This window comes from Antechinus flavipes, chromosome 1 (genome assembly GCF_016432865.1).
Source record: "Antechinus flavipes isolate AdamAnt ecotype Samford, QLD, Australia chromosome 1, AdamAnt_v2, whole genome shotgun sequence".
Lineage (NCBI taxonomy): Eukaryota > Metazoa > Chordata > Mammalia > Dasyuromorphia > Dasyuridae > Antechinus > Antechinus flavipes.
Window position 1 is genome coordinate 43,051,822 of NC_067398.1, and position 20,875 is coordinate 43,072,696.

Consider the following 20,875-nt stretch of genomic DNA (forward strand, 5'->3'; position numbering starts at 1 on the left):
AGTCATAGTTATAAAAATCATAATTCAACCCAAAGATGGGTGAGATCATGATGGGAGGGTATAGCAAACAAGAGTCAGGCAGTCAGTACACATTTACTTAAGTGCCTACTGTATACCCATGCCTATTGTGCTAAGAACCCAGAAGAAGAAAGTATCTTGGAAGTCAGGAGAGAAGAAAAACTAAGCAGAAGAATGATCCATTTATGTCAGAAGCTTCAGAGACAGGTCAAAGAAAATGAAGGCAGAATAAAGGGCACAATCTTTACAAAGCTGTTTTTTTTTTTTTTAAGCTATTGTAGGCAAAGAATATTGACTACTATTACTAGAAGTTTAACAATGAAAGACAGGGAAGAGATAGGAGAGTGATAAAAATGATCTTTTTAGGAAGATTGGTCCCTTTTGGAAGATGGGTTATAAAGAAGAGAAAGTGTAAGGAAAGCTATTTTGGGCTGTTTTGCATGAGAGGTCTAGAATAAAAGAGTAATTTAAATGGAAAGGAATAAATGGATTTGAGAGGTATAGAAAGAACAATGGGTAGACTTGGAAATTGGTTAGATGAATCATAAATGACTAAATTTTTATACCTAGATAACCAGAAAATCCATGGTTGGGAAAGAGCCAGTTTGAGATATGTTGCTCAGTTTAAAAGACTCTAAAATTTGGGAGAGGGGAGTTATTCTTGAAGGCAGTATTAGGTAACTCATTAAGAAAAAGTCTGATTACTAACTTCTTTTGGATAATTTAAGATGCCCTATATTGGATGGAATTAAAAGCCCTGGAAGTCCTCAATTCATTAGAATTATCTTTTGAGACTCATCCAAATAAATTTACCACAAAGTACTGAATCAGATTCCATTAGATTGCAAGAAGTGAAGGAGAAGAACAAGATTCAGAATTTTACGGAAAGTTACCCAGCCAGGGAAGTAGAGATAATAGATCTGAACTTAGTATCTAAACAACAAGGAGATCAAATAAGTAAAGAGCTAAAATATGTAAAGTTCCATGTGCAGAAGCGTTAGGGATTGATTCTGTAATTAAGTATACTCTATCAGGTTTTCCTTCCCAGATTGAATTGTTGAAAAACCTTTACTTTCTGGGGCTTGGTGTTTTCCTTTAGAGCTCCACGGCTCCCTTTAGGGTTCCCATCTCCACCTAAGGCTGTTGAGTTGGGACTGAACTAAGCCACACCTTTGTTAAAATTGGAGACTTTGTGAAATTCTTTCTGGAAATATTTGCCACCCATGCAGCTTTCCTCTGCACATTACTCATGAAACAGTCAAGAAATGGCATCTTGATCCTACTAAAGAGTGCTAAAAGGCACCCTTAATTATATTTCATAATAGTGGAAATGTTTTATGTGCTTTTAAAAAAAATCACACTTAGATATATAATTTTCAAGTCCCATAGAACACTTGACATTTTAGAAACCATCAAATCAGTATAACAGACCAAAAATTCATAATTATGACTTGTAGATTTTTCTACCATAAAAATTTGATTCAACTTTCTTTTATGTAAACCACTAACAAAAATAAAACACACACACACACACAAGTTTTATGAAGAAGATGATCTTAAGGATTTTTTAACCAAAGTCTAAAGTTTAAGCTTCATAAGTCTGCTATGTCCAGACAAGATTTTATTTGATATGGTTCAGCTGCCAATAAATAGAACATGATGCTAGTATCATTCTTTTTCTGATCATAACACCCTACACTTCTCAGGCACTTTGACATTCTACTTCCATTATATTTGTGTATTTGCTTTATTCTCTCTACTAGGTCTTATTTAGCTCTATATTTCTAGCATCTAGTACATCTCCAGAATATAGTAGGTACTAAAAAATAATGTTAAATTGAACCAAACTTCTAACAGAAAAAATTTTCAGTCAGTTTTCCAGACTTCTAGACAACTGGCTGCTAAAACCTAGTCTTAAGAAAGTAGCACCTATGGCACTTGCTACATTAGGGATGTTTTGGTAAGGATGGTTTCATTCTTTGTTAACTATCTCCCGAATATTTATTACAATGCCTGAAACATAGGGAGTCAAAGATTCTAAAAGTTAGATATAAAAAGAGAGGTAATTTATTTTTCTTAGATACATTATAGTTTTTCTTCATTAGCAGAAGTCCACTCCTTCCTTGACTAAGAATTTGTATACATACACAAAGTTAGAATTATAAGGAAATTTTTCCGGGCATTAAGACTAAATTTGCTACTTTGCAACTTCTCCCTACTTTCTCTAGGTCTGTCTCTTAAAGCAAATTCTTCTTCCCCACAACAGCCTTTGAAGTATTTTAAGATAGTTATCATGAAACCCCCAAATCTGTTGTTTAAGCAGTATTCATAAAACTGGCTTAAGGCCCTTCCCTATCCCACTTGTCTCTCCTCTGGACAATTTGCTGTTGTTCATCATTGTTCTTCCAAGAATATGATTAAAATAGGACACAGCCCTCGAAGTATATTCTAAACTGGAGAAAATACAGCTGGACTCTTAACCTCCTCCTTCCTAGAACTTCTGCTTTTCCTGCTGTAGCACAAAGTCACATTTGTGTTCTTGATTTTCATGTTTCCCTCCCACTGTTAACTTCTGTAGAACTTGTACTTCATTAAAATCCCTCCACAACTGATGTTGTGAAGTTGATGTCTTGAGCCCAAGTATTACTTTACATTTACCCCTATTAAATTTAATCTTCTTCAACTAAGCTGCGGGTTGTGATCTGTCAAGTTGTTTGGGAATCCTGCCCTAGCTATCCAATGTGTTAGCCTTCCTTCTCTCATCCTGCCAACTTGGAGTTCATATTTGATGAACTTGCTGCTTCTGCCTTTGTCCAAGCCAGTGATAGAAAAGTCAGAAAGCCCAGATTGAGCACAAATTCCCCATTTCAGGTCACTTCAGTTCTACTTTATCAAGTACATAGTTCATGCCGGGCTTGGAGCCAGGTGCTAGGGATATAAAAACTAGCTCTGCCCCCAATCTAAAAAAGGTGACATTGTGTTATAGGAAAAGAGCATGTATCCTCATAAATCAGTACAAAATAGAAAAACATTTCTGAGGGAAGTACTAACAACTAGGGGAACAAAGAACATCTCATGGAAGATGCAGCCCCTGAAAACTGGGCCAAGTCTCAAAGGTGGCCAGGAATTCCATAAGGCAGAAGGGAGGAGGGGGCATATCCCAGACATAACGATACAATCTCTACAAACTCACAGCAGTGGGAGATAAAACCTGTACAGGTAGAGATCAAGAGAGAGCAAAAATTGGAGTCAGTCCAGAAAAGTAGCTTGAACATAGACTGATAAAAGGGCTTTAAATAACAAACTGAGGCACTGGTATTTTAGCTCAGAAATAGCAGGCAACCACAGAAGCTTCTTGAGCAGGAAAGGGTTATGATCAGATCTGTGAAGGTGGAATTCAAATCCCAAATCTGTGTCTCTTTCCACTATGGCAACCTACACCCTCCGTGATCCCAGCATGCCCTTCTATATTTGTGACTTTGTTATTGATTCTGAGCAAAATATGATTTTTCAATTTTACGTTTAATTTTACCCCTTCCATACACCCCCCACCAATTGAAAACATATAACAATAAAATATATAGATGTACAACTTCGTTAAGATGACTAATTTACCCATGACAGATCATAAATTCTGTCAACTGGGACATAGATGGGATATGAATTTGCTGATGGAAGGAATACCAATGCCAGTAAAAACACAGATGTTTTGAAATGTTTGTACATATATAGATAGATAGGGCTTCACTGCTCTTTGGCACTAGCCAGGTAGATAAGTTTTAGAAGAAAATGGCAGCTAGGTGACCATGGATAAAAAAAAGGATTGCTAGAATTAGAGCTAGGAAGACCTGAGTTCCAAATCTGCCTCAGACTTTAATAGCTGTAGATCCCTGGGAAAAGCACTTAACCTGTCTGTTTCCTTAGTTTCTGTGTCTGGGAGGGAATTGAGGAGGTTGAAATCCATGTCCTCTAAGATTCCTTCATTTATAATCTGTGATTTCTGGTTTTGTGACCCTCTAATTGTACCCCCCAAAAAATGTCATCTAATGAGTTAGTCCTGTAGTGGAAAAGGTTTTTCTAAGTATTTCCTTAGAGACCTGCCACATAAAAGAAGCATTTTCCAGTGGGTGTTCACTCATTTTGAAAAGTGCTTAGTTTGGGTCCTATAATGTAAAGATCCCCCTTCATTCAGCAGATATGTACTGCCTGCTCCTTGCAAGCTCCTCCCAACACTCTTGGGCTGCTTTTTTCCTTGTGAAACAGGGATGAGGCAGTGTACTTGAATGCCACAGTGCATGAGGAGGTTCACGGAATTCCCCATTCTGCCCCGGGGAGATGCTCTTTTTGATGTTTTGTGTGTTGAGTAGAGTGGAAGTACATTATTTGTAGAAAGTGGCTTTCAGTGTAAACCATAACCACAGAGGTACATCTCTGGTTCATTATAAGATTTGATGCACAGGAAGTGTCTGGGTCTAATGAGAAAACTTTTTAACTTTCCAGATGACAGAACAAAGGAAGCAGAAACAGAGAATTGGCCTTCTAGGACATCCTCCTCACATGAACGTCAACCCACAGCAACCAGCATAAGTCAATGAAATAAAGGGGTAGTATTTAACCATTATTATTATTATTAATATTATTATTATTATTAATAGCGTGAATAATGCTAACCAGAGGTTCAGATTCAACCACTAAGGCTACATCTGTGTGTTTAGTACATTTGTAAATACCCAGTTTTATACTGTATGTATATGATTGCTACTATAAAGGTTTGGGTATATGTATGTAATTAGAAATGTTGGCACTGTGAGGTTTCATTTGTGCCAAAAAATATATATATATCAAAAATGCCTTTTTTTGGGAGGACTAAAGGAAGCACCTGAATTGCACTTGAACAGGATTATAGATTTAAAAGTATGTGACCTGTATTTTGTATTTAAAATAAAAAACTAGAATAGCCAGTATTTATGTTTTTATACAATTGTGCAATATGAATTATGCAATCACAACATATTTGTAACTCCTAAGTGTCCAAAAGGGAGTGCACATCTTTGAAGCTGGTGTGTTAATACTCTGTAATAAATGGTTAAATATCAGGCAAAGACGGCAGCTGCCAAATTGTATTTGTAGCGAGTTTCAGGCCCCTGGGCGTTTTGTACTACGTAATGATTCCATGAGGATGCCATTTCTTGTGGCTGATGGCATTCGTGCTCTGTCTCTCAGTGATGTTGCTGGAAAGCTATGAGCTCTTGAATTGGTATCCATAGAAAAAAAAAGTCCTTTTAGTTTTATACATTGTTTTATGCTTCTAAATTGTGATTGATCAAACTGATGATTTCTTTAAAAGCAAAAGGGCAAAGTAGAAGCTCAGGCAAAAACTTGTGAAGAAGTTAATGAATTTCTTAAAGGGAACTTTTTTATGCCAAGTTGAGGATGAATGCACACTGCTGGCCAGTCAGTGTCATCTCCTGGGGGACGAATTGTGCCATGCTGTAAAAGAACGAATAAATGATGGTTTCTAGATTCACCAATCCATATGCAGGATTGAGTTTTCTTATTTCATCACGTGCGACATGCTGTACCAATTAGAAGTTTTAAACAGACATTCATTATACCAATTCAAATATAAACTATATCCCATTAGGACTTGTAGTTGATCACTGACATGTAATACTAGTGAAAGAACCACAGTGTTTGGTTTTGGTTTTGTCACTTGATTTATTTTTCTTGATGGCTGAAAAAATATGGAAGGAAACATTTTTTATATCTGTCGCCTAGTTTTGTACATGGACCTCATTTTAAAAAAAGATGATTTCTCTGCAAATAGTTTTAAAATGTACTGAAAGCAGAGTAAAAAAATGAGTACTACTAAAGTTTGTAAATGCATAAATAAAAGTAGATATTTAAATAAATGATGCAGAATATTACTATGTGGTGATAGACTGATGGTATCTGTTTGGGAGAATTCAGTGTCTCGTTTAGGTGCTAAACATAAATTTTCTATTTAGGCTAGAGTGTTTTTTTTCCCCAACAGTATTTTGTTGTTTTTTTTTTTTTTCCAATAGTATTTCTTTTTCCAAATACATGTAAAGATACATGTAAATATTCTTTTTTTGTAAAGAATATTTGTGTTCCAAATTTTTCTCCCTCTCTCCCTTCCCCAAGATAGCAAGCAATCTGATACAGGTTAAATATGTGCAGTTCTTTTAAACATATTCCCATATTTGTCATGTTGTGCAAGGAAAATCATATCAAAAGGGAAAAAAAAAAAAAAAACATGAGAGAAAAAAAAAAAAGCAAACAATCAAAAAAAAAAAAAAAAAAAAAGGGTGAAAATCCTATGCTTTGATCCACAGTCTCTGTAATTCTCTGGATGAGGGTGGTAGTTTCCATCCCAAATCTATTGGAATTTAGGCTAAGTTTCAATAAGCAGAAATACAAAGGATTTGGATACAGATAAACATCGATTGCCTGATGGTGTGGAGTATGAAGGAATACTCTGCTCCCCCTAATTCTGCTGAGAACAGCTCCCTCTGAGAACCAACACTCGGACATGTGTAATACAATATTCATTCATTCTTCTACCACAGTGATTGTCACGCAGGCTGTCATGACAACCTGGTATGTATCCCAACACAAATCTAGGCGTGTTTGTCTGCTTCTACTGCCTTAGATTCATTGGGCAATCAATCTGACTTGGCTATCTGTAATCCAGGAGTGTCCCTGACAGCAGTGGTAAACTCTCGATGATGGCATTCTGACAAGAGACTTTCTAGCAGGCAGAGGTTTGACTGAAATATGGCCAGAGAACCCTCTCACTCTGCTGCAGAGAAAGGGGCCTTTTGCCAAGTGCCCTTCTGACCCTCTTTCCCGTATGCTCTGATAAATAAGAATAATTGTCACCTACAGTTGGAAAATGGGTCATATAAAACATTCCCAATTAACTCAGCAGTTTTCATTGCAATTGCTTTGGGGGGAAGGGGAATGTGTGATAAATTATTATTAATTCACCAGTAAATAAGTTCATTGTTTTAAAGTGTTATTTACTCCTTAAGTCAACCCCAAGATATTTGAAGGTGTGTACCTAAAAATAAAGAAATAAATGATTCTATTGCTAAAACCTTTGAGACAGGCAGAGACAATCTTTGCAGACTTTGGCCAATTTTCTTCCCTTTCTCTCTCAAGTTGTCCAATACAATACAGACCTGTGGCATGTGCAGCTTATTTCCCAAGTCCTATCGTGTTCACTGGAAAGTTCTGCATTGACATGTTCGGGTTATAGCACCGATGGGTTTGTCATGTTTCATTTGAATCCCGTCACTTAAGATACAGATCTTGGTTCAGTTTGCCAGTCTCAGCAAAACTGAAGTGGAATAGGAATGTCCCTACACCCTACATGCAGTGGTTCAGTTTGGGAATGAACACTGAAGCCCAGTATATTACCTGGCAAACCAAAGTCTGAACCACAAACTGATGGTAGAGCTGATGACTGACCTTCTCGGTGCTTCTTAATATTGATGCTTCTTCATAGGTAAGAGATCAGGTTACTATCAGAGCCAGCTCACCACATCCAAAAGTAGAGCTATTAAGTGGATTAGTGACCGAGAGCTATATTCTATTTTATTTATAGTTTCCTAATATATATATTAGATACTGTTCCTTTTCTAATTTTTCCCTAAAATTGTACAAAGTTAGTCTTTTTCTTTACTTCCTGCCAGTAGTTTCCATTCATTTGTTCAAATCCTATTGCACTAACTGATATTCCATCCTGTTTTAGTGACACTTCACTTTTTCCTAGAACTGTGCTTTTCCCCCCAGTTAACTTCCTTTATTCCCATTCTTTCACAATTTGATTCAACTTGTTTGGTTTGCTTCCAGGATCATGTTCCTCATTCATTGTTCTCATGATTCCTTTCAACATGTTGCTTATTTTAGTTGTACTTTCTGAAAATGGGCCGCTGATGAATTTGACTCCCACGTTATATATATAAGACTTGGGCATTTTACTCTGCTAAAGTGAACATTTCTTAACACATTTGTTAAGCCAGAAAAGACAATCCTTATTTGTGGAAATTAACCCACAAGTTAGTCCTTACTGTAGCAAACTGAACAAAAATATGTGGAGAAATTTCCATAATCTATCAAAAATATAAGGAAATGTATACTTTAAACTCATAATGCTAGATTTCCGCAACCTTCTATTATGAATGGTTTACATCAGGAATAGGCATGAGGACATCATATCCAATATAGTATGCTGAACAATAACACAATTCAAGTCATCCAGAGGTCAATTAGGAACTGGAACAGCCCTTTTTTGTAATCATATAATCTGGTCCCTTCATTGAATAAATGGGAGAATTGAAGCCTAGCTAGCTTGTTCCTCCTGTATCAGGATGAGAATCTAGACATTCTGAATCACAGAATGTAACTTGCTTTACTAGCCTCCTTGCCACAATAGAGCCTAAATGATAACTTACCAAAATCATGTGGTTCAATTCTGTAATCCCACCCATTTTATAGAAATAGAAAAGCTCATAGATATTTAATATTTTAATTAGGGTGTATCTTAACAAAATAAATTTATGTCGTGTTTTCTTTTCAAGCATTCAAGAGGATCTGCAAATTATAAGGCACTGAGCTATTTCAGTTCTAGCATTTAAAACTGGTTTACTTCTGTACAAAGTATCAATTAAATTCAAGCATTTATTAAGGAACTGTTATGTGTGGGGGTACTTATATCAATATGAAAGGGTTCCCATAGAAGATGGCCTAAAAAGAAGCAAAGAATTCTGAGGAAGATGGGATTTTAGGGAATAGCAAGAGCAGTGTGGATGTAAGACTATGTGAAATGGAGTAATATGGAATATCAGGAAAGGCAGCCTGGAGCCAGGCAGAGAGGAGTTAGTTCTATTTTAAAGGAAATCAGAAAGCTACAAAAGAGACATGATGTGGTCAGACCTATGCTTTGGCCAACTGTTTTGTGAGATATGCATGTGGAAGATACACTGAGGAGAAGAGATTGAGAGAAGGAAGACTAGTTAAAAAGCTAGAATCATCCAGGTAAAATGGGATGAACATCTCTCTGGTACTGGTGGTGCAGGTGAGGGATGACAGAAAGTGATTTGAATGGAAGTAAGATTTCCATCCAACTCAGGTAGATGGAAAAATGGTGGTACTCTTAATGGAGGGACAGGTTGCGGGGGGGAATAATGAACTCCTTTGGGGACATGAATTTGAGATGCTAATGGGACTTTCAGGTGGCCAGCAGACAATTAATGATCTCAGCAAAAAGATGGAATCTGTGTCATATGTAAGAAGCCAATAAATATTTGTCACCTAATACACTTTTCAGAAAGGAATTAGGTTTTTTTTTCAACTTCATATAATGTGGTTTTCTGTAGTGAAAATATGTATGCCGAGACAGACTTTATCTTAAGCAGTCAGGTGTTTTTATTAGTAAACTTGACTTTGCTTTTGCTCTTTATAATGGTAATTTGTCAGCAACCAACAAGAATGCTGGAAAACCCCTGTGAAGATTTCAATTTTACAAAAAGTACCCAAAATTCCACTAGTTTTGCATCACAAAGTAGTGGTTAAAGTAAAGGTTTGAGTAAAGTGCCATGAATGTGGTTTTTGTGGGTGGTTATCTCTCAGAATGACTATTAGGACTCACCAGTTATCTGACAGGGGAGATCTAGAATGACATCTATAAATATGACAAGTGTAACAAATATCTTTCCACCCCTGGTATTCTTGCCACATGATCAACTCATCGTGTATCGTGCCACAGATGCCTAAAAACATTCTCAAAGTTTCTAGATTAGGAATGAAGTTATAAAAAAATAAGAAAAACCGAGAAATAATACAAAGGCACTTGCTTCCAGTACATTTCCAACGATGGCCAAGGAAAGTCAGCAACTAAATTCTTCAGCAGTATCTACATGAGCTTTACCTCTCAAGACAAAGATTTTACTCACTGGTGAATTACATTTAAAATCATTACCAAAGACTGAGCACTGAAATTGGAAGTGGTTTATTTTAAGGTCATGACAAACTAGCATGAACAAGAGGATTTTAACGGCGAGAAGTGAAACTGTCTCATCTCCGCTGGTTGGAAAGAAAACAAGATAAAAACCACTCAAAAATAATGTAAAGGTTAAGAAAACCCCTATGATGATTTTGAAAAAGAGTCTCCAAACATAAGCTGTGTATCCAGCATGCGGAAATAAGGTACAGAGCTTGTAAACAGCTCCCACATTTAAAACTGAAAATATAATGAATGCTCCTGTGGGCAGAATTTGGCACTGAAAAAGATACTGCTGCTCTGGCCTGGCCAGTTTTTATACAGCCTTAAGTTAATCCATTTAAACCATGTTCTATGTTGGCTTCCAAGTCAATAAGATGGATATGTAAACCAGACCAACTTGGAATGAATGTTGAAGATTTTCAAGGTACTTTTTGTGACAGATCTCAGAGAAGTGGGGAAAAAACTCAGAATGGAATACTGGATGTGAACAAAATGAGACTGTCTAAGTGACAAGTTCAGTTTGGAGTTAGGTTGATGACAGGAAGCTTGCTGTGACCGTGCCACATTTTAAAAATTGGAGCCAGAATTCCCCTTATTCACTGCCTTGCCTTCAATCCCCTGGGTATCTTTTTTTTTTTTTTCCCATCAAATGACTACCTTAGTTTTTCTATCTACTAGCAGAGTGATCTTAAACAAATCACTTTATATCTCTGAGACTTAGTTTCCTTAGGAATAAGCATAGGGTAAAGGCCAAAATATAATGTTTATATGTATGAGCAGTAGATAGGAAGTCCAGCTTGATTGTAGTGAAAGGGAATGAACTCTGGCTTGAGTGACAGAAGGCTCGCAGGCAGATGAATATGTGGATTACCCAAAATCACCCACCTGCATTCTACCTGAACTGTATCTTTTGGGCTAAATGTTTACACAGTTCCTACCACCCTCTCCCCCAGCCAAGAAAGGAGGAAGGTGGAGGCCTCCCAGGACTCTCCTCCATTCTTTCTCATTCAGAGGAGGCCTCCATCTAGAAGAGCAGATGACAAAAATGACTTACAACCTCAAATTTTTATGCTTTTAAGTGGGGAAGGGAAGGACTAAAGCGTTTGCTCAATCCACTGTCCTTCACAACCAACAAATGCCTAGAGATCTTTTATATTTCCTCAATTGCATTGTATCAAAATAGTTTATACAAATTTGTGGAAATGACTCAACATTTATAAAGCATCTGTTTGCAAGGTTCTGAAACTACAAAGGCAAATAAAATAATCTCTTTCCTCCCAAAACTTATATTCTACTAAACTTGCATTATTAAAAAAAAAAAAAAAACTTAGGGTGATAGGAGAAGATCAATAGGATCAAGGCCAAACAAATTTCTCAATTTAGCTGAAGTCCATAAACCCCATTTACAGGAACCTTAAACATTGAGGGTAGTATCCTAAATATTTTATTTTAAATAAAAACATCTAAGTTACATCTAGATTATTATCAAGTTAGATTGTGTTTAGAGAAGAAAAGTGCAATACAATTCATGTCCCTCAAAAATATATCAACCTGCCATTCATTCGCTGAAGATTTTGAGCAGAGAGTGACATGATCCAGATTTGTACTTTTTGATTTACTGACTACCCTTAAAGAAAATTATTCTAGTAGAATTATGAAAAATGGAAAAAAGGCAAGAAGTGGAAGGGGCGACATAAGGCTATTGTAATAGTTCACATGGACAAAATAATGCCTGAACTAGGTTGGTGGCATTAGGAATAGAAAGAAAATAAAATTAAAGGATATTTTGCAGATAAGATCAAAACTGCTGGATAAACTAAACAGGAGAGGGAAGGAGAGGAAAGACTCAAGGATAATACCAACATTGCAATCATAAGCATCCAAGCAGTGGCTGTGCCACACAGAGAATTGATAAAGTCAGAAGTAGAAAATTGGGAGAGGGAAAAGGAAGTGGTTCAGTTTAAGACAGGGGCAATTAGCCTTTTTTTGTGAGTCATGATGAAGCCTGGACTCCTCTGAATAATGTTTTTAAATCTGTAAAACACATAGGATCATCAAGAAATGCTATTGTATTGAAATAGTCATTAAAATATTTTTTTAAAAACAAGTAGTTGCAGCTAATAAGCCAGCTTATAACCAATGAGAAAGCTATTGGAATAGACTTGATTGATAGTGAAAAATGAGGAAGTGCCTGAACAAGTATGGAGCCAGTGTTATTGGAGAGATGGGGACTACCATGAAGGATGTTGTAGACTTAGAATGGATAAGACTTGACAACTGGGCAACTGGACAGCGCAGGTCAGAAGCGAAAGTAGAAATCAAGACAATGGGAATCTTGATGACTGGAAGAAGGGTGGTATCCTCAATAAAAATAGGGAAATTTGCAGGATGAATTTGTTTGGGGATGGGGTGGGGCATAGAAATTTCATTTTGGACATGTTGAGTTTAAGATGCCTGTGGGAGCTCCAAGGGGAAATGTCCAGGAATCATTTGTTATAATGTATGACTAATATTCCCAAGAGAAAATATGTCTAAATATGTAGATTTGGAAGTTATGTGCATAAAGATGATAGTTTAGTGACAAGGAGATCATGAGATCATTAAGGGAGAAAGTATAGAGCAAGAAGTGATGATCCAAGCCAGAGTCTTGGGGAACAATCACATTTAGTGGTCAGGAAGATCATGATCCAATAAAAGGCATTGAGAAGGAATAGAATGCGAGGAATCAAATTGAAAGAAAGCCAAGAAGAATAGAAATAAGCTAATGAAATAAAAGTTAAACTAAGAGAACTAGATGTGATATCTCTTAATCCAAGGGGATATATATATATATATATATAATACCCAAATTACAAAGACCAAAAAGGACTGAACAAAGTCAATCAGCATTGATGATTAGAGTGACATCGAGTACAACGGGAGGAATTAGCCTTCTGAATCATCTTTGCCTCCTCTCTCACCCCCACATAGTCAGCTGTCTAATTTTGTCATTTCTGCATCCGCAAGAGCTCTCACCTCGGTCCCCTTCTCTCTATCATACAACCACCCTAAAAGAAGACCTCATCACCTCCCCCTTGCTCATTGCAGCAACTTCCAGTGTGGTTTTCCTGCCTCAATCTAGCTTTGTTCCCATCTCTCTTCCATGCAGCAGGTGAAGTCATTAGCCAAAAACTTCTGCAAGCCTAACCAAATCACTCTCCTACTCAATATACTTCTTGAGCATCAAGTGCAAAAAAGTAGGTGACGATGCTGAGATGTTATTAAAAAAAAAAAAAAAAAAGACAGATGAGGAGCTGCTGGAGTCTTGGAATGATTCTCCTTTATCCTTTCTAGGTTTGGGTCCCTGGGATATGGTTGGGGGCAGGGGAAGTAAGAAAGGAAAAGCTTAGAAACATTTGCTATAAAGAACTAGAAAAGAAGAGAAAAATGGCAGCAAATGAAACCAGTTCCTCTTTTGCAGCTCCATGGAGACAAGGCCCTTGCTTCTGAAAGCTGCTTCCTGTCCCTGTTACCACTGTGCTTAGAGAAATCCTGGGGCTTAAAAGGCCCAGTCTTCCATCCATTCAAAGAGAAAGAAAGAGGGTTTAGTCTGAAGCCTAAAGACATCTGAGTTTGACTCATAGTTTCTATGCTTAGCAGCTATGGGATCTCGGACAAATCTCAACATCTCTAGATCTCAGTTCCCTCATTTGTAGAATAAGAGAATTCGTCCTTTTCTGCTCTAACTTTATGACCCTTTGATCCTTCTTAGAACTCCAAAGGCTCCCCAGTAAGTTGTATGGCCCACATAGGAGGAGCATGGAAAGTCAAGAGTTCACATACTTATGCTCACAGTTCACAGTAAAACAAAAGGCAAAATTGTTGATAAAATCTGAAGCAGCAAATCAGTTGATTCAGTGGTCACTTATTTATTCATAAAGAGCTTTGCTTTCAACTTCTGATATTTCACCATCATTATTTAAAGCTTTTGGCTTAAATGCTACGAGATTATAATTCAATGACACTGGGAAGCAGGGCTTGTTTTGTCCTGTACTCCAATACCTAACTCAGTGTCACACAGGTGTCTCACAAGTCTTAGTGCAGTTTTGTTCTAAAGTCATTCTCCAAATTTCCTTTTAACAACCTGTAAACACCAAGTAAAGGTCAGGTGGCCATCCATCTTTCTATTTGTTCCTTGAGCAGTCAAGAATAATGGCCAAGATGAATAGACACCAGACCTCTCTTTCTCTAAGAGATGTCCAACCTGTTCCAGAATGACCGTTTCAGTTCCTTCAGTACATATTCATCTATCCATGCTAATGTTAACTGCAATTGCATTTATGGTCTTTAAAATATAATACTTTAATTGTTCTCCAGTTATTTTTGAATATTAATTGTGCCTCCATGAAAGAAGCAGAAACTCTCTAAAGATAATCTATATAATATTAAAATATGTTATATTATATTATTCTACCACTTTCCCCTGTCCTTCTCCCCTTCCCAAAGACAACATTTGCTAAGCAAATAGTGTGGGCTCAACTAATACTTGATTGATTTATAATTACAGCTATGTGTTGGCTACCCTTAGGCACTGTCACAATTTACAGACTATCCCAGAAAAAGTAAAATGTACACTAAATACTATGATAAAAACAGATAAGCATGTCAATGTCAACTGAACATAAAGCTTAACTTATAGTAACACTTTTTTAAAAAGAGCTTAACATATCTCTTTTTTGAAAAGATGCTGATTCTTCTAGATAATGCCTAAAAGAATCCCTTTAATTTGAATCATAACCAAAATGCATTTGTCAGAAGGCAGCACACTACTGTTTAGTTCTTTCTGTTTGATGATGAAAATGATTTGGCTTAAATTAAGGGGGTGTGAGGGGAATTAGTTCTTCAGAAATTCTTCCTACTCTTATTATTCTATAATCATGTTGATGCCCTGACCTGTTCAGCCCGTTTTTTAGGGAGCTTGAGAGAATGTGACCTCCCTCTTTTCACATTCAAATCAGATATGCAATAGCATAATTTAATGACATTGCTTTTTTTTTTCCTTTCAAAGAGTTAAGCCCTTGCTTATTAGATCATGCTTGGACAACTCTGCTCAAATCATTCTTTGTCTTACAGGATTGCTCCATTCGCTAGTTCCCAATTCCAATCTTTAGATCTTCTAGTGTCCTTTTTTCCCTTCTCAATTCTTTGTTACTTAGGTGAGACACGTACAACTCAAAACTATTGCAAAATGTTTACTTGGATTTATACTACCTTAAATTTTCTATTCAGATTTTTTACCTTATACATATTACTGACAACCCAGGCAAACATAACCCACATTTATATAGTTCTTTAAAATTTAGTCAACATTTTCCTATATAATAGTCCAGTAATTCAACTAGAGACAGGACTTGGGGTAGGTAAGGTAGGCAACTGTCAAGAGTACAAAATGCAACAGTGGGTCAAGAAAAATCATTCTTAATTTTAATATTTTTAAATTCTCATTTTTAATGCTTAAAAATCCTGTTTGCCATGGCCCATGCATGACACATTGATAAGTACTACTGTGTGCAAAGTCAAACATTTTACAGTAAACAGTAATAGGGAGGCACAGTGTACAGATGTAATTTTCAAATCTTGCCCAAAATATGAGTGCGGACAGAGTTGAATAATTATACATAAACTTGAGCTGTATAATATTGAAAGTTTTAAGGTGGGAAAAGAGGCAAAACGCTCTTCTGCCTCCAGAGCATTCTTTTAGCCTAAAACATAAAAACAATTCCAATTCTGCCAGAACTTTCTAAACAATGTGCAGATCCAGTTTGCATTGCACATTGACCTTCTATTCAGAGAATAGAAAACAGACTCCAAATATACATTGATTCATAGATCAGATAATAATGATTATACTAAAAGAGGTTCTTTTGCGTCCAGTTTCATCTGATCCTCCTAATAGCACTGTGTGGCAGGCAGAAGCATAATAATCCCCATTTTGTCACTGAAGAAACTTATTCAAGAGATGAGAAAGCATGGCTTTCTGTCCAAGGCTCTTTCCACTACCTCATCTTCCTTATCATTTCTATTAGGGAGACATCTTTATGACTTGTTAAAACACAACAGAGCATATAAGCAAGCCCTGCATTTTGTACCAAAAATAATAGCTGATACTAAGACAGTACTTTAAGAGTTACGAAAAGTTTTACAAATACACCATCTCATTTGATACTTGCAGCTACTTTCTAGTGTTTTACAAATATCAACCTTATTTTATGAATGAGGAAATGAATGAGGCTCAGATTAAGTGGTTACCAATGGTCACATAACCAGTAAATTTCTCACCTGAATTCAACTCCTGAATTCCTTCCACTACACCATGTTGCTTCTACTAATTTTTATAAAAGAAATGAAATACATCTATATGGGCTAGAGTAAATTCCAACAAAACCTTTTTTTTTTTTTTTTTGGCTGAGTCATTTACCATACTGAAGTTCTTAGAAACCTAACAGTGGTGTGGAAACTTATTAGATAACCATAATTTTAAAACTTTTTCCCCATTCCTATAGACTAGACTAGGAGAATTAACATAATAAATCACTGTCTAATAATAATGGCCTCAGATTGAATGTAACAGGGCACCCAAAGAGAGTTCATACTTTCCAGATCTATTTCTGTTACCATGAGAGAAATTACTAAACTTGACTGAGCACTTTAAGAGTTTAGATGTGTACTTCAAAGAAATAGACAGATTTTACCAGTGTCTAAGCAACTCATGAGTAATATTTAAAATTTGCTAAGTCTGGAATCCCTAAGTCAAGAAACCAAAGTTCTAGTTCCAGCTTTTACACTAACTAGCTTTGTCACCTTAAACAAGTCACAATTCTCTTGGGTCTGTTTCCTTCTCTGAAAAATGTGGATGAAGACAAAGTAAACAATTTCTAGACTCTAGCATCTCAAAAATTTTGATTCTATCATTGCTGACATTTTTGTGTTAGACAATCTTTTGAGAATAACTTAGATCCCGTAGTACTTCCATGAATTAGTATTAATTTTACAATACAGTAATACCTTTCATCTAAAGAAAATATTTTCACTCATTTCATCTCTCCTCACTTCATCCCTAGATATCTAACTGGACGGAAGTGGTAACATCCCCATTTCATTAACTGAGTCAGTGTTAGAATGAGGACTAGGACCTAGATCTCCTGACTCTCAGCCCTTTAATCACAAGACTGTGATGTCAGTTCAAAATATTAGTTGGTGTTCTCTCTGTTCTGCACTGTTCATGCAATATAGGAAAATCATAAAGAAAAAGAAGGTACTCATCTCTTCAGGATTTATTTTTGCTGTTATGTTTCATACACATGTGACCTTAATTAAAATGCACTTGGAAAGCAATATGTAAAAAATACAAACATAAATAAAATGAGTATTTTAGCACCAAGGGAACAAAAAATAAAAGGAGTGACCTCTCAGGAATTAGGGTTACTATGTTAGAAATTAATCTTTATGAGTGGGGACTGTTTCATTCTTTGTATTTGAATGCCTAGGCCTAGCATAGTGCTATTGATTCAGCAAGGTAAATTTAAAGCAAAAAGCCAGTGTTTGTTATGGACCATAACTTTTTCCACATTCTGCCTCTTGTTTTTATATCTCAAAACAATGGGAAGGGGGAGTGAAAAAAGATTGTCACTGAATCACAGAATGGAAAGACACATTCCAGATTCTTTTCCATTTCCAGTTATCTGGTTCAGTGCTTTATCATGTAGGATATCTCAAAAAAAAAAAAAAAAAAAAACTATTTCCAACCTCACCTCCAATAACAGGGAAACTCAATACCCCTTCAAGTAATTCATTCCACTTTTATGTATGACTAATTGTGTGATTCTGAACTCAGATTCTTCATCTGTAAAACGAAAGGGTTCAATTTTTCAATCACCTTAAAGATTCTTTCTCCGCTCAAAAATCTAAGATTCTGTGATACTAATTGTTATAAAGTTGTTTTTTTTTTTTAATGCTGCCAAAGTCTGCCTCCACATACCTTGTACCTACAACTACTCTACAATTAAAGAGTCCTCTTTCTGCCCTCCAGGCAAAATGAAGTATGATCCTTCTTCCACATGACAGCCCTATATTTTGAAAACTTTTCCCCATCTTCAGTTTGTAATGTCTCCTTACTATTCTAACTGCCTTTCTCAGAAAGTGCTCCACCTTGTCAGTGGGTTTTCTAAAATGTGCTGCCCAGGTCTGGATAGAATATTTCTGATAAAATCTTTACTTAGTCAAAATAGAAGGCAGACTAGCAGATTCCCTGATGTGGCCTCTAAACCACTCCTAATGGGGGAACCGTAACTGAAATGGGACACCCAGAGCTCTTCCTAAGAGACTATAATTTAAAATGCACGAACATTCAGGGATTATTAACAACTGAAACAACTTGGCACCTTGTTAGGAAAATAATTAAAATAAGAAAATAGCTTGCTTCGTTACCTCCTTGGCAATAGCCCAAGTGAGATCCTGCTGGCCCTGGCCCAGACCTCTTCCCCAGGAGTGGCCTCGAGATGTTCAAAGGTCTTCCCTAGGCACAAAAATGGCTGGTGAAGGCTCCAAGGCAGCCTAAAATCACATGAAGTTTGTAAGCTGCCATAATATGTTATATTATATATACCAATATATATACATGCTATGTTTGCAATCCACTAAAAATACTAGATCTTTTTTGCATAAAATTTCTAGCCATATCTCCTCAATTGTGTATTTGTATATGCAATTTTTAAAAACCATATACAAATTTACATGTAATTCAATTAAATTTCAAATTAGTTTTGACCCATCTTTCTAGACTTTTGATGTCTTTTGGGAAACCATTTTTGCCATCCAATATGTTATCCTTCACAGCTTCAAGTCATCTTCAAATTTGATTAGTATTCCAACCAAGTTACTTTACCCAAATTACTGATAAAGATGTTTAGCCAAATAAAGCCCAGGACATAGTTATGTTGTACTCTATTAGAGACTTCTTTCCAGGATGTCAGTGATTCATTGATGTTAATAGTCCATTGGAAATGACATTGAACAAAACGGTAAGTGGTCAAATTTAATTGAATATCAAGTTATAGAATTTTGTATGTAAAAAAGATCTTAAGAGATCATCTAGTTTTCTTCACTATATAAATAAGAAAACTGAGTTCTTATAAGTTACTTCCCCAAGGTTAGACACATAAAATCTATTTTTATGATTATACAATAAATCACAAAACATAATCACCTATTCATATTTAATGTACATAGGAAACAAAGGATCTTTGAACTTTTGGTTTTTTTCTCTTATGACAGTAGATTTTAAGGAACTTTAAATTTTGACCTATAGCCAAAACATCCTAAAAGTTGGTTCTATCATTTGAATTTTAGAATATTAGAAAGGATTAAGGATGCTTAAGAACTAGTGGTTATATTTTGCATGACTGCAAATGTTTAAACTATATCAAATTGCTTGCCTTCTCAGGGAAGAGGAAAGGTTGAAAGAGAATTTAACACTTAAAATTTAAAATATATATATTGAAAATTTTTTGTTTACATGCAATTAAAAAATAAAAAATGAAAAAAAATTTAAAAGATTAGTGGTTTTAAACATTCAAGTGGACCCAAAATGTGTATGAGAACACAAGATTTTAGGTTTTTTAACTCCTCCAGGGAGAAAACAAAGTTATGACCCATAATAGATAATTGATATATAGTTGATGAATTTCAAATAGTGGGCCTAATAACATCCTGACCCTCCCTACTTGGATCCTTATTCTTAAAATAAAGTGATCCTACAAAATATCACATCTTGGTATTCCTCATCTTTACAAATTCTAAACATTTAAAACTAACAGCTAATTAAAATAATGCACAATGCTTTTGCTTTAATCCCATCATTCTTCAATAGAAAAATATTCCTAAATTTACAAGTCTGCCACTTTATCTAGGGGTGTGAAGCAGCATAAATACAGTAAAATAGTATCATTACAAAAGTTAATCACGTCCTAGTAATATAAATGTTTAATAAACAGAACTATTCACTTGTACTCCTAAAAAGAACCCAGCTGGTGTTCCCCTTTCCCCTCCCCCCCCCAATGCCTTTTCTCATTCCCAGTTTTAGTCGCAGGGGGAGTTTTTTTGTTGGGTTGATTTTTTTTTCCAGACAGAACAGTAATTTGATTTACACAACACTGTGGGAGTCAGGGCGTAGTCAGGCACTTTTAACTAATATTACAAATAGATTTTCCCTGAACTCCTGTAGCAACAGGATCTTAAAAATGGTTACTGGTAGGAAAAAGGTGAGACCGAGGTCAAATTAGATTCCTATGAAAACATATTTAAAGCACATTTAGGGTAGCGCATTACCATCCAAAATGTCTAAATTGGATGGCCTTTTAGTGACATAATTCTTCACCCTCATCCCGGGCTTAAGTAGAATTCTAGCAATCGAGGACACTAAGAGATGGACCCCGATCACGCCGTCATTCTCCGGCTTTGGAAGAATACTTGGGAGAAAAAAGTGGGAGGAGAAGTTAATGGGGCATAACTTTGCTTCCTCCCTTCTTAGCTAACTTTCGAAAGCAAGGACGAACCAGGGTGCCTTGAAGAATTCATGATTATGAGGCTTCCTAGGCAGGCCCGGGCCGGAGGGGGAAAACGCGGCCGCCTCTCCCCAGAGATGTTCTCCTCACACTCCCCCAGACCCAGTCTGCGTTGGGGGGCCGACCCGGTCCTGTCAGGGAGCTGGGCTTCAGTTAAGGGGTAAGACTGGACTCGGAGATCCCTTCCGGCCCCCGATTATCTGTGGAACCTGGGCTGAGTCACTTT

General features: G+C 36.3%; 1 protein-coding gene across 10 annotated transcripts in view; it reads left to right on the plus strand.

Annotated features, from left to right (window-relative positions):
- ITPR1 (inositol 1,4,5-trisphosphate receptor type 1) overlaps positions 1 to 5,945 on the plus strand; it is a 390,069-nt gene extending 384,124 nt beyond the window's left edge. For all 10 annotated transcript variants that reach the window (XM_051981182.1, XM_051981188.1, XM_051981197.1 and 7 more), the window contains one exon: positions 4,519 to 5,945. In XM_051981182.1, coding sequence (XP_051837142.1) covers positions 4,519 to 4,605 — 87 coding nt within the window. In that variant the 3' untranslated portion in view covers positions 4,606 to 5,945. The remainder of the gene's footprint in view (positions 1 to 4,518) is intronic.
- Positions 5,946 to 20,875: the final 14,930 nt, after the last annotated feature.